Here is a 13,840-nt window from a genome sequence, read left to right as displayed (position 1 = left end):
AGCACATGCTATAACAATAAAACTGTCCTTAGACTGTTTATCACAACATTTATAACACATGTATGTTCTAAGCATATATAGATTTGAAAGACATACTTGCTTGACTTCCATAAACAACTCCCTCCATCTCCCATTTAGCAACAGTAATTGCTGTTTAAGATCACGGGAAACAACCTCATCACATGTTTCAATTAGAAAATTGCCAGCATCATTCATGGCAGCATGCTGCTGTATCCAATGAGGCAAATTGCGAAAAAAATCCTAAACAATAAACAGAACACATTATTGTAAACCATAAACCCCAAATTAATAAATGATGTGAAAGTGACCAGAATAAGAGAAATATCTTTGTTCTAAAACTTGTGCAGATCTTGAGGTGAATCCTAAATCTGTTTCACAATGCAAGATTTTCAATAAAGCGGTTCTAAATTAGGAATCCGAAATGCTGAGTTCTTCTTATAGGAACACCTATGGCAAAACTTTTCACTGAACTTCTTTTTAAGAAGCAAAACATGATGGTCATTTCCTGTTATTCCTTCTTTACAAAAGAAAAAGCTGAATTTCTAGTGAGTGAAAAGGACTTGTACCTAGTCTTCAGTGTAGTAAATGCCAGTGTCAGGGCCATATAGAAGATACAATATTTTAAGGAACTATATAGCTTTCCCCCAAATTTTTAAGCCAACTTTTGAACTGTTATTTTTAATTTTAAAATCTGAATATAGTATATCAAGATAATCAATAATCATGGAGATAAACCTTTGAAGGAAAAATTTCAAAAATTTAATATCCAGGCCAAGAACACTTACAATAGCATCCTTCCTTACTTGTTCAAGATTATATACTCAGCAATGAAGCAGTTACACTTGATTTCAAGCTAAATGCATGTGCATAAACAGTGAAAGCCAAGGATACCAAAGATAATTTAAGAATCCACTTCATCAGCCATGTGTGGGAGGACTTCATACATAAATAGAAGAGAACGCTTCTGTTTCTGGTGGGTATATTCCCTTGGGTGATGTTAACAACGACTAGGGTACTGCTGGTCTAATCAGAAAATCCAAAATCTAGGCATTTAATTCTTGTCAGCCTCAGTTACAGAAGAATATTTTATCTGTATGAAATACAGAATAGTGAAACATTTAAATATTATACATTTGACGACAGCGATACGTACACAGACCTGGTTCACTTCAGTTGTTTATTGTTGCTCGGAAGGCCGGGAGAAGGTGAGTGAGAAGAAGCAACAGCGGGGGGGAGCGAATGAGAGGAAGAATGAGAGGAGAGAGAGACAGAGATTGAGAGAGAATGAGAGTGAGTGAGTGAGAGAGTGAGAGAGTGAGAGAGTGAGTGAGTGAGAGAGTGAGTGACAGAGTGAGAGAGTGGGAGAGTGAGAGAGTGAGTGCTTCTTTCCTGCTTATGCCTTATATAAAGGAAGCTGGCCTATGGTGATCAAGCCTATAGGAGCAACTTCCTTATGCTAATGCCACCAAACCAGGCAGGGTGGCGCCCAGGAAGCGTGCGCCACCTTAGGGCATTGGTCAACTACAGTGGAAGGGCGGTGTTCAGCCATAGTGGGACTCAGCCTCGGCCGTAGGCCGGCCCCTACATACATTTACTTACGCAACCAATCTTGAGGGCAAGCCGTAGTTCTAATGTACATACTATATACTTCTTAATGAGAGCCTGGCATTTTAATATTGTATATGAATTGATTTTTCATGGGAAAACCCCAGGTTCCCATTAAGAAGTATATACACAGAAATCAGTCCATGAGTGATATTTTAATGCGAGTGATCTTAAAGCAAAATAGTACCACCTGGAAACACATATACATACCTGTAACCAGAGGAAAAACATCATTCCTACCCAGAATAAGACACTTGACTGAGGGTTGATAAAATCCAAAAACGAATATCCAAAAAGACAAAAATGTGATGACTTGGTTGTTCAATTGGTCATCACATAGACTCGGTACTGTCCTAGCCAAAGCTGGTTTCACTCTCTTAAATTAGGAAATTCACAGAGGCAGGGCCCTAGACCTGCTCTTTACGAAGACTGCATTGTGAGTATAGCGCCATCTGCTGCCCATTGGGCTTGGACGCTCCTCCATCAGTTACTAATCTGAATGCAAAAGTGAAACCCTGAATTTGATAGGAAACTCTTGTAAAATAACTTCTACAAATCAGTGTATTTCTTGGCCTAAAATAATTTATTACTAACCTGAAAATACAACTTTTCAGGCAAAGTCAGGATTCTTGAGTCATTTTTGCAAATATATGGCTCTCCCTAGAGAACTATGCTGTAAAAAGTCTCATGTCTAAATGTGCATGTACCTGTTTGCATTGGTAAGAAGCAATCTTACCTTTTTTGCATGTTCTGATTGATTTAGCATTTTTTCAGCATCCTCTAGCCAGGCCTGAAGACTGGCCACAGTATTGCCATATCGGTCCCAGTTAGCAATTACTTCTTCCAGCATGCTCCGCACACTCCTAACTTCTACTGAGAGGTTCCTCCACTGTGCGGTGGTTTCATTCATGAATTTCACCACATTCTCAGCCTCTTCCACTGAAACAGGTAAAACAAATTATAATCCTTATTTCATATTTTAACACCACCATATCATTTTCTCTATGGTCTATACACTGGTGTGCATTTATCCTTCTTTAGATTATAAAGTTAAAAGATCCAATGTTAGAATTTCATTTAGCAAACTCTGGAAATATGTTATAGCTTATCCACAGGTAGTAATCAAGATTAAAGATGATAATATTTTAAAAATTCCTGCTAACTAGGTTACAATAAGGGGCACATATATTTGTTGACATTTAATATGCACTCAAATAGATGGACACATGTATCAGTCACAAATGCTACAGTTCATTTTCAGCAAATATGACAGACATATTTACAAACTGAAACAAACATTTTACAACCTGTGTCTTGACACTAACGTAAGGCTTCACTGACTTGATTATAATAATCTATTTAGTCCATTTCTTTTTACTCTTAAGCCTCATAATTGAAATAAATTAGAAAATTGCAGTTTAAAAAGTGAATGCTTATTTTTCTCTGCATCAGATCACACACACATAGTATGATTATACAGGTAAGGCACTGTACAAAGTCAAGGGGACTCAATCTAACATGTGCTCTTCAGGCCAATGGCATGGTCAAACAAAGAGTCTGCAGAGAAAAAATGATTCAATCACACAGAATCCTGTAGGTTCTAAATTATACTGAATTCAACAGTTCAACAAATTCTGTCACATGTTTTACCTGAACCATCGGCTTTGACATATATCTCAGCTGTCTGTTTCAAGATCTGGTATGTCACTTCATACTGTTCAAAGAATTTGCTGTTTTCTATGAAAGACTAGAAAAGGGGGAACAATTAGAAGAGGGCAAACTCTAGATTTCTGTAGAAATGCCAAAGTCAATTTTCTTCAGTAGAGGTGTATGGACATTTTCCCCAAGTGTACCCATCTTACTCTTCCTAAAAACATCAAATTAATTCAACTACCACAAGTAACCTGATTATTCTGAGAATATAAATTGATTCCACACTTTTAATTTTAACTTGGCATTATTGAGAAAATATTCTATTTCTTCTCCAATCAAGGACTGGTTTGCAGAAGAAAAAGAAGTTTCTCCAGAGAACCTGGGACTAACATTTAGAAAGCACTACATTTGGAAGGACATTTTAAAGTGTCCCACCGTGTTTCAGCTGTGGGATTCTATTGCTCTTTGAACATTAATTCGGGTGAAAGATGGCTCTGAGGGACTTTGGATTATAAATTAATGACACAGCACAGAAACACTTTCTTTAAAATAAGAAGTCAGTACAAAAATTTTAAATAATCACATATTCCATCCATGTTATCCATGGTCTCATATTTCTGTTACCAAGCATAAAAATTACAGATAAGAGATTATATTTATATCTGTATATAATTTACACTACCAAAGGGAGACTATAAAATTTCACACACACAAGAAATCCTTAAGTAGGTTTTGTTATTGTTAACTCCAGGAAATATGAAATAAATCCTGTTTCAAAGAGTAATCCTATTTCTCTAAAGCAGAAAATTAATGCAATTATAATTAACAACATTATCACCAAAGGCTCTTTAATTTCTTTTAATAACATAATTAGTTCCTATGATTTGAACCCTCTAAAATACTTGAGAAGTGCCACTATGATAAAAATGCAAATTAGCCTTTAGAAACCAGCTGAAGCCCTGTATAGTGCGCTGATGAATGCCTAATACAGAAATGCAGAATTCCTGGGTGCAGATGCAAAGCTACCATATAGCAATTTCATAGACATTTCTACCTAGATTTTACCTACAAATGTCTACCATGTTTCAAGATAACATTTTAAAAATTATGTGTGTAATACATTTCATATCCTTTTATGCTTACAAAGCATTTTACTTATATGTTAACTGTTCTTCAGGGATATTGTAAATAGAGAAAGCTGAGAGTTGCCTGGAATCAGGGGTTCCATGATGAATACTTTATTCAACAACTTGAGTGGGCTGTACTATTTTTGTTTGAGAATGAAGTAAGACAATAGTAGTTTGGTAAATTCATTATTTAGCCTTTGTTCTACTCCCTTAACCTTCCCTCTTCCCCAGTTGGATAAAGAATAATTTACTGTAATTTAAATTTTGTATAATTTAACCAAATAAACAAGTCATGATTTGATCAAAATACGAATATCACACCTAATGTGCAAAACACTGTAGGAAATTGAAAAAGTGAATACATTTGATAAAGTTTAAAAAAGTCTCCATTTAGTTTTGGCACAAATTAAAAGAAGCTAATAGGAAAACAATTGTTCTAGGGGGTCAAAGAAATGGCAATAGAGCTCATACTGAATAGAAAGACTTAACTATGCTTTTACTAGAGTAGTTTACAAACTAATTAAAGATGAGCAAGAGAGAAAAGTTTATTTTCAGTTCAATGTTTGGTCCAAGGCGGGGAAAAGATGTTTTAAGAGTATTATAAACATTGTAGAGATTCATTACTTTTGAGCTTTCCTATTAGGAAGATTAGGTAATTAATTTTTGCAGGAAGATACTTCATTTGTTATCTTTTAGTTGTTTCATTAATTCAGGTTTTTTCTTTCTGTGTAAAAACTAAATCCATTTAATAATATGAATTATTTTGTCTATTAGAATCCCTTTAGTGGGAAGAATGCTAAATCTTTTTACTGTGAGCTATCTGGACACTGTCTCTCAGAAAGGTACAAAAGTTAAGCACAAATGGGTTTTTAAAATAACAACAGGATTCATTTATTTCTTTCAAAATAAGGCTTACTTTTGGAAATAAAATTCCACAAACAAGCCCTGTTAGTGGAGGACTTTCAAAGTTGATGGCACTTCAAGAAAAATAAGATACCTCTTTATGCCACTAAATTCAAAGTGTTAAGTGGAAGAGACTGAATTTCTATTCTCACAAAATAAATAAAAAGTTCATCAGTTTCACTTGAATGGAGTTAAACCGGACAATTCAAGATTTAAAAAGCAACTCTGAGGAGCGGTTACATTAGATTTACCTATTTATATTCATAAAATAACCACAAATAATAAAACAAATGTTCATATTACTTGTTTTTCATTCACATAGTCCACAGTTCCAAGAGCTCTTCTTTTCTTTATGAGAAAGAATAAAATGTCATCCTATGTCTTTCCTAGTAAAACTGGAGCCTCTATTGACAAACACGGTCATGTCAAGAACAGTTTCGACAAGAACCAGACCAATTATCCTGGTTTACGTTACTGTATGGAGTCTCTTGTCAGTAAGCATATGGCATAAGTGTTAATCAACAGGCATTTGTGGAGCCTTTCCCAAGAATTCCTTAAGCATCTGGCAGTTGCAAACCTGAGTGCCCAGTAAATGAGGTAAGAAGGAAGCACATTCTCTAATTCTCGAACCCATTAAAAAGTGAATCATTTGTTTTTTGGAAAAGATGAATAGGACCAAATTGAGAATTCAGATGAAGAAAAAGATAATTATGGAACTTTTACATCCTGAACATTACTTTGGCTATTAGATGATATGGCGGCATATGGCTCATTACAATTAATTTTTTTAGAAACCAAGAAAAGGACTATATTTAAGAAACTGATTTATGATTGTATTTGAAAGTCTTCAGGCTCTTTGAATTAGTCTAATTCTAAAGAAAATGATTTCCCTCAAACTTGTAAAAGATGAGAAGTGTTCCATGGGGTGTAAGATAGAAGGAAAACAGTATGGATCCATCTTTGTCCTTTAGAAAAATCCCTATTATTCTTTTATTAGTATTAAAATTTTGGGAAAGACTAAGTCTTCAAGAAAAAGCGGTCATCAATAGTAACAACTAAGCCAAGATTCAACATCCTTCTACATGACTGGTGGGCAGGCTGCATCTCCCCACCTCACTCCACCCTGCCCCAGTGCTATGAAGTCAATAACAAAAATAATAACACCTATCAGGCTAGAGTATGTAGGTATAAAATACTGTCAAATATGGGCTGACAGTAAATGGAGCTACTATGTATGCAAGCTATTGTTGAGTTCACTGGTCTACAAGTGATCATTTGAATGATCTGGTTTTTCAAGTTAAGGAAGGAATTTTTTCACAGCCAGTTTTGTTATATAGTAAAGTTCAATACTTAAGCACAAAGACTTTTTGGTTCAGAAAGCTGTGGATTCAAATCTGGATTATACTTCTTACCAAAGGGGCCATGGGGGAGCATGTGACTTGAGCATTCAAAGGCTCCCTTTTCTCAGTGAAACAATGTGAAAAATCCAGCCCACAGGCCCTCTTTGGGATGAAAGGGACACATGTACAACAGTTAGTGCATGGGAAACAATATACCACAGTTATTAAAACTATTAAACCAAAAATATCTTAAAGCTCTTTTTAGAAGTATGAGCAATAAATATTTTTTTACCAGAAATAAGAATATTAAGAAATATTTATTAAAACTTACTATATTTATAGAGTAATTAGCAATTTTAGAAATAATTTTGAAAATTATGAAGCAGGTTAAAATTAGCAGCTTTGTGAACTTCTCTTTATGGAGTAGGCAGAAAATATTGTGTGTGTTTTTTTTAATTATTAGTAACAACTCTCTACTTAGATATCCTTTATTTGAGAAGTTCAAAGAGAATTATTAACATCATTGTGTTGGAATATTAACCTGGTGGAACAGTCCTATTAGGCATTTCAGTCTGATTGGCTGTCCTTAAATAGCTGGAACAAAGATGGTTCCTGCATAATTACCTACTGTGCTCACATTGTATCATCTGACATGACTAAACCCAAAAATATAAATGCAAATCTGTATTTAATATTTAAAGGACTAATATAATTGTTTGAACTTAGAAAATAACATTTTTCATTACTTTCCAAAATAATTAAAAATGATTAAGGGAACATATCACAACAGGATTTGCATGTTTTGACAATTGTAGCCAACCCAGAGAAAGATTTTACTGTAAACCTGTTAAACCTTTTAAAAAATGCATGTTGTTCAGTAACCACTTAGAAAAAGTAATTAGAAAGTAGAAAAAGTAATTAAAATGTAGAAAATATATTCCAGTTCTAGGATGCCCCAGTAAAGATATGGTTCCAATATGTGTTCATTCATATCAGTTACAGAGCCACTGTGAAGAGTCTGGTGATAGATGGACTTACATTTTAAATTTATTAATTTATCATTTAGAATTTGTGATCAAACATAAATGGAACAGTACACAACTGAGTTGCTCTGTTAACTTTAATTTTGTGAGCGAATTTGTATTGCTAATAAATTTGGGGGGGCATGTTTCACTTAGAAATAAACTTCCCTTATTAAATATAATTCTCTAATTACATGCAAATAGAAACTACTAGCTACAGAACAACCTAATTCATTTGAAGGGCTACTATTCTATGTAGATATAGGATTATCTATATGGCTAGTCCAAAATACGAGATAATCTTTAAAAATTAAGTTGGTACAGAGATGCAAAGACAAAATTTTACTTTTCCTGGGTGCACACAAGAAGCTCGAACTTAGGAAATGATCATAGAAAAGACATCCAGGACCTAAGCTAAAAAGAACATAGCGTTCCCATGAGGATAATTTAGAATTGTTCCAAACTACTTGTGATTGGATTTTAGAGACACAAAGATAATCTTTAAGTAGTTTAATTCAGTTTCAATGGGGAGCTCACAGTCAAAGTTGTGGGTATAAAAATGCAGAAACTTTTTTTTTAAGCAATAAAGCCTATCACAGTGGTTCAATATGATCAATGCAGCCAAACCTTTCTATATTGCTAAAAACACAAGTGTCTAATTCAGATTGTTGTGAAAAATCACAAACTTCTATCAAATCCATTTAACACAGTGGTACTTTCATGTTTAAATTCAACATAAAAATAACAGTGCTGGGTAAAACTGGCAGGTAGGTATTACATGCTCTGATCTCTGTGTCCGCGCACCGGGGAGACTTACAACGTAGTTTTGAAGAAGCAGCTCCACTGACTCTCTCCTCCCATACTTGATGATCCAAGACTTCAGCTTTGACTCTGCAAGAACCAGCAGTGAGAGCAGACGGTACTTTAATTCTAGAAATTCCATTTTCATTAAGTGTAGCTCTGATGTGGAGGAAACAAAATGAAACCTAGAAATAAAACACGGAGAATTTACAGGTTGTAACTAATAGTAACAGAACGGGGCTTGCTTAACCTGTTACACGTCAGCGCTATATATAATGCAGGCACAAGGTCCTCCACACTCTGTTACGGTAGATCGATCATTATCAGATCTGATTCCTTTCCTGGCTCTGGGTTTACAGGCAAATCATGATTGATGAAAGTCTGATTTGGTTCTTTCCCCTGCCAAGATATCTCTCATCTGTTTCTTTTACAAGCTGTTTTTGCAATATTACATAATGTTCCTCACAGTACTGAATAAAAATACAGCCTCTGAAGAAACCATTTTTGTGATTTCCAGGCTGTGGGTACATTCAGGCTTACTTTTTTCAAGTAATAATATATTAGAATGTTGGCATTCTTAGCATATGCTATGGGAGCCCAGATTTTATGTACCAAATGTTTTTAGCATCTCTAAAAAAAAAAAATCAATTCATTGAAAAGAAAAGAAATGGAGAAAGCATCAACCGAGTATTTTTAAAAACCAGTTCATTTTAAAGCCAGGCATTCTCTTACCTCTCAGCCATGTCCTCTAATTGATCAGGTGGCACTGGGATCCCGTTAACAGACCTGGTCCGGTAGATTTCATGGAATGCTCTTTTGTGGGCATCTGTGTTTTGAAGCAGATCCTAAGATACAATTTAAAAAAAATAAAAAATGAGGAAACATGTTCACAGGAGGCTAAGAAGCATAATTTTCAGCCTGAACTGATGAGTCAACGTATTCAACAATTTGATCATACTGCCACATCCATATGCAGCTTGGTGCCTCTCAGAGACTTGTACCTTGTACAGGAGTCTGGGTGCTTGTCTATAATGCCCTGTGTAAGAGCTGCATCTAATAATTATGGCACCTTTTACACACACATGACACTTGCACAGAAATGCATTCAGACATTTTAAAGGCACATGATCCGAAGGAAAATGTAGTTACTGCTATGAAAAATAACTTCTTAGTATTTTTCTCCTTCTTTGATTTTGGATAGGTTGGTTCTTAAAAGCTTAAAACCATGCATAACTGGTTTAACCCTTTAATGGTTAAAAAAACCCATTAAGTTCTTTATTGTTATTTTATTTTGAATGCATTCAGTCAATCACAAAGTGATGTTTACTTGCCATGTAAAGCAAGTCAAAATTATATTACAATTGATTTTGAAATACCCTTATGCTTAAAAGATTTCAAATACCCACAGGGAATATGTCCCATAGGTGCCACCATGGAAGATTACATGTGATATTTTAAAATATCTGCAAATTTTTGTATTTTTATTTAGATTTGTCTCCTGTTTTTCAGTTGATAGACTTATTTATATAAATACTTAAACGTATTTCACAATGCCTAGCCAATTTCTCACATAGAAGCAAAGAGAGGTGAAAGGAGATTCATGCCATATTTTCTAGAGTTTAGTTTGTTTCTTAATAGCAGAATAAACCCCAACAGTTGATCATTCACTGAGAAGGAAGGCACAGTAGACCACCAGAATGACACATTACAATTAACTTGTTGCTCTCACACCAAGATGTAGCAGATTAGTTGGAGAAATCAGAAGCATAAAACGGCCTAAGAGGTTAGGAGAGACACTTGATAGAAGGGGAAAAAAGCCTCTCATATACAAATTAAAATGTTAAAATCATATGTATTTGTTTGTATAAGTGAAATTAATTTTCTTTTAATTTGGGGGACTTAGTTTTCACATTGTAGAAAAATCCAGGGATGAACTATTTCTATCTTGATATATGTTGCTATTATCACATATGGTGCTATTTTCACCTGCTTTGACTTTGTAGGTAACTGTACACATATTGCAAAGTCACTTCTGCCCAGAGGGAGAGCAAGGGGTGCAGCTAAAAGGCCATCCCAGAGGACAGAGGACTGTCCTAATGCAGCTATTGACTGTGAGTACTATAGTCACTCTCAGCCTCCTTTACAACATCCAGATGCACTTCTGTGGCTTATGATCTCAGCTGCCACTCCCCCAAGTGAAAGCAGGGCAAACCTGGAACTGGCACCATGCCCAGCTCCGATCTGTTATACATACGTGACTTTATGTCCACACGTTGATGTGTTGGCGGGGGTCCGGGCCTGTCTGGGAACAGCCAAATGTCTAGGTTGCCTTCTATTGTTGTTTTCAGTATCCAGTTAGTTAGATATTGAAAATGTCTTGACAAGGTATCAAATTTAACTGAACTGACTTAGAGCTTTCATTTTTTAAATTAAACAGATTAACAGAAAAACAATCTCGACAAGGTATCATTTTCAACCATATGATGAAGGTACTTTGGCTGGTGTGGTATCTCGGAGATCTCTGAAAGGCCGTCTCATTATAACACAGCTAGACGCTGAGCACAGCATGTGACCTTAGTTCACTGGTGGGCTTGCAGGAAGTAAGTAAATCTTTTAGGTGTCCTACTTTCAGTAAAACACTATCCCAAACTGGATCACAGACCTGAGGGCAAAAGCAAACTAAAAAAGCTGAATGTCCTGGGCAAATACCTACACCGTGGCTGTAGGAAATTGAGTCCTGGAACCCAACCAGGGTTGGGTTGGTTCAAGGTGAGAACATGTTCAAGGTGAGAACACTGAAACTGAGGCTCCTACATTCCTCAAACACGAATAAAAGAAAGCTGGTGTTGAGTTTAACAACATGAGACATACTAGATTTCAGAACCCGGGTCACTTTGAGTAATCAACTGCTCAAGGATGAAACTTTCTGTTGATTAGAAGCTGTTAATTCTGAACTGAACACGTCTAGTGAGCCTTAACTACATAAAGTAAAAACTGATAGCAACAGGGGGAAACTGATGGTCCACAGTGTGGCTGTGAGAGTTGTCAACATCCTTTCTCAGTGGCTGAGACAGAACAAAGGAAACAATTGGGAGAGCAGGTTTCATGGAGGGGAGGGAAGGGGAAGAAAAGGGTGCAGATCTGCGGACCTCATGGGACTTTGTAAGAACTTTCAGTGTTTAAGTAGATGGACTCAAGAGTAGGAGGGTGAAATGAACTGAGCTGCATTAAAAAAAAAATTGTGGTGGCTGTTCTACCGCAATACCCTGCGCATGATGCGCCACCTCCCTGGCTTCTAAGGCAACGCTGGAGCTGGACTGCAGCCTACCTCGGTCATTGCTCTTTCTCACACTCTTGCTGGTTCATCTTCTACTCTTTGAACTCTTAATATTAGATTCCCTCAGGGCTTAGTTCTTGATTGTTTTCTTTTCTATGTTTACATTTCCTTAGTTGATTTCACTAGTCTCAGAGCTTTAAACGTCTCTCTAGAGGCCAATGATTCTGAATATTTATCTCCTGACTATGCCTGTGTCCTGAGCTCTTGCATCTTACCTCCCACTGCCTATGCCACATGTGACATCACTGCAGAAAAAGTATCATACGTACCATGCCCCAACCCGAACTCCTGATCTTTTCCTTCCAAACCTGCTTCATCTCCACTGATGGAAACTCCTTTATCCCGGGGGCTCAGTAGAAAAACCAGAGTGTCATGTACGCTCCCCTTCCTTCACAATCAATATCTAATGATGAAATTCTCTTTGCTCTGTCCTCAAAATATATTCAGAATCTGACCATTTCTCACCATCTCTACAACTACCACCCTAGTTCAAACCATTCTACCTGGATTATGGAAACTTGTTCCCTGGATCCTACCCTCTGTTACTAACCCAGGCTATTCTCACACAACAACCAGGAGACACTGTCATTCTTCCAGTAAGAAAGCGGATGGGAACAAATGGTAAGAATATGACAGAAAAAATCAGCAGTGCCAAAGTGCATTAAGCAAAGTAAGAAGGTTCAAAGAAACAATATTAGGAAAAAATAGGGGCTTAACTACAGTCACAGAAAACATTGCCAAATAATGTAAGAAAATATTTTGAGCCATTTTAGGCCAATTAATTTTGAAAATAGACAAATGGAAAAATTCCCAGAAAGTATGCATTAGCATCATTGACCCAATTAAAATGCTGAAACCCTGAATATTTCTAAAACCATTTTTTAGGGGCTGGGGACACAAAGTGACCAAATAGTCCTTGCCTTTATGGAGCTGACATTACAGTATAGGAAAGCAAGCACCAAATAAGATATATAATGAAAATGGCAGTTGAGCTAAAAATAAACACTAAAGAGAAAAATCAAACAGGGAAGGGGGAGAAAGAGTTGTAATTTCAAAGGGGTGGCCAAGAAAGAGTTGACTGAGATATGCCTTTTCAGTAAGGGCTGAAAGGCTCAAAGAAGGATGTCACAGGAAAATAAGTGGGAAAATGGTTCAGGCCAAGGGAGAGAACATTCCAGAACGATGGCAAGGACAAAGGCTCTGAGGTGGGACGGTGCTTGCCTGCTTGATGTCATGCTTTCAGGGAGGTTTCACTGAATACCCTGCTTAAAACTGTAACTCCACCTAATATTCCCTGTCCTTTTACCTTCTAATCTAACATAAAATCTATTTACTTACTATGTTTGTTATTTCTTATCTGGTTTCTCATATTAGAAGGCAAGTTACATGAGTGTAGGGATTTTTGTCCTTTTTGCCTATGGGTGTATCACAAAGGACTGGAACACCACTTTGCACATATAAAGTGAGCAATAAATCTCTGCAGAAAGACTAAGAGAGACTAAGGCATAGCCAGAGGAGTAGAAAGAAAACTAGGAAAGCACTAGAAGAAAGTGTTTGGAGGATGAAGGAATAACTGTGTAAAATGTTTCTGATGAATGACACAGGATGAGGACTGAGAAATGGCCACTGAGTGAGGAACAAAGAGAACCCTAATGAACCTGGTATGGATAGCATGGCAGGGGAAAATCTGATTGGAATGGGTTCTAGAAAGAATGGGAGAAATGATTTTAAAACCAAAATGAGATCATAAACAACTCCTCCAAAGAACTTTGATGTAAAAGGAAGGAGGAAAAATGGGCAGTAGCTGGAAAGGGTAATAGAGTTAAGAAATAGACTTTTTTAAGATGAGAGGAGTAACAGCATATTTTATAAGGCAGGGAAAAATAAAGCAGAGACAGAGAGGAGAGGAGAGGGGAGGGGAGGGGAGGGGGGAAGGGAAGGGACAGGAGGGGTGGGGAGGGGAGGGGAGGGAAGGAGGAAGGAAGGAAGGAAGGACAAACTACAGGAACTGTTTTTTGGAGAAGAGCAGGC

The 13,840-nt window shown here is 36.5% G+C and overlaps 1 protein-coding gene across 14 annotated transcripts in view; it reads right to left on the bottom strand.

Annotated features, from left to right (window-relative positions):
• Nucleotides 1–13,840, bottom strand: part of SYNE1 (spectrin repeat containing nuclear envelope protein 1) — a 419,767-nt gene that overhangs the window by 277,489 nt on the left and 128,438 nt on the right. For all 14 annotated transcript variants that reach the window (XM_057489084.1, XM_057489085.1, XM_057489094.1 and 11 more), the window contains 5 exons: nucleotides 9,205–9,317; nucleotides 8,489–8,657; nucleotides 3,277–3,373; nucleotides 2,363–2,565; nucleotides 97–261 (listed from right to left, as the gene is read on the bottom strand). In XM_057489084.1, the coding sequence (XP_057345067.1) occupies nucleotides 97–261; nucleotides 2,363–2,565; nucleotides 3,277–3,373; nucleotides 8,489–8,657; nucleotides 9,205–9,317 (747 nt within the window). The remainder of the gene's footprint in view (nucleotides 1–96; nucleotides 262–2,362; nucleotides 2,566–3,276; nucleotides 3,374–8,488; nucleotides 8,658–9,204; nucleotides 9,318–13,840) is intronic.

This window comes from Manis pentadactyla, chromosome 12 (genome assembly GCF_030020395.1).
Source record: "Manis pentadactyla isolate mManPen7 chromosome 12, mManPen7.hap1, whole genome shotgun sequence".
Lineage (NCBI taxonomy): Eukaryota > Metazoa > Chordata > Mammalia > Pholidota > Manidae > Manis > Manis pentadactyla.
The sequence above is the reverse complement of the archived record's forward strand: the minus strand, read 5'-3'. Positions and strand labels throughout refer to the sequence as shown.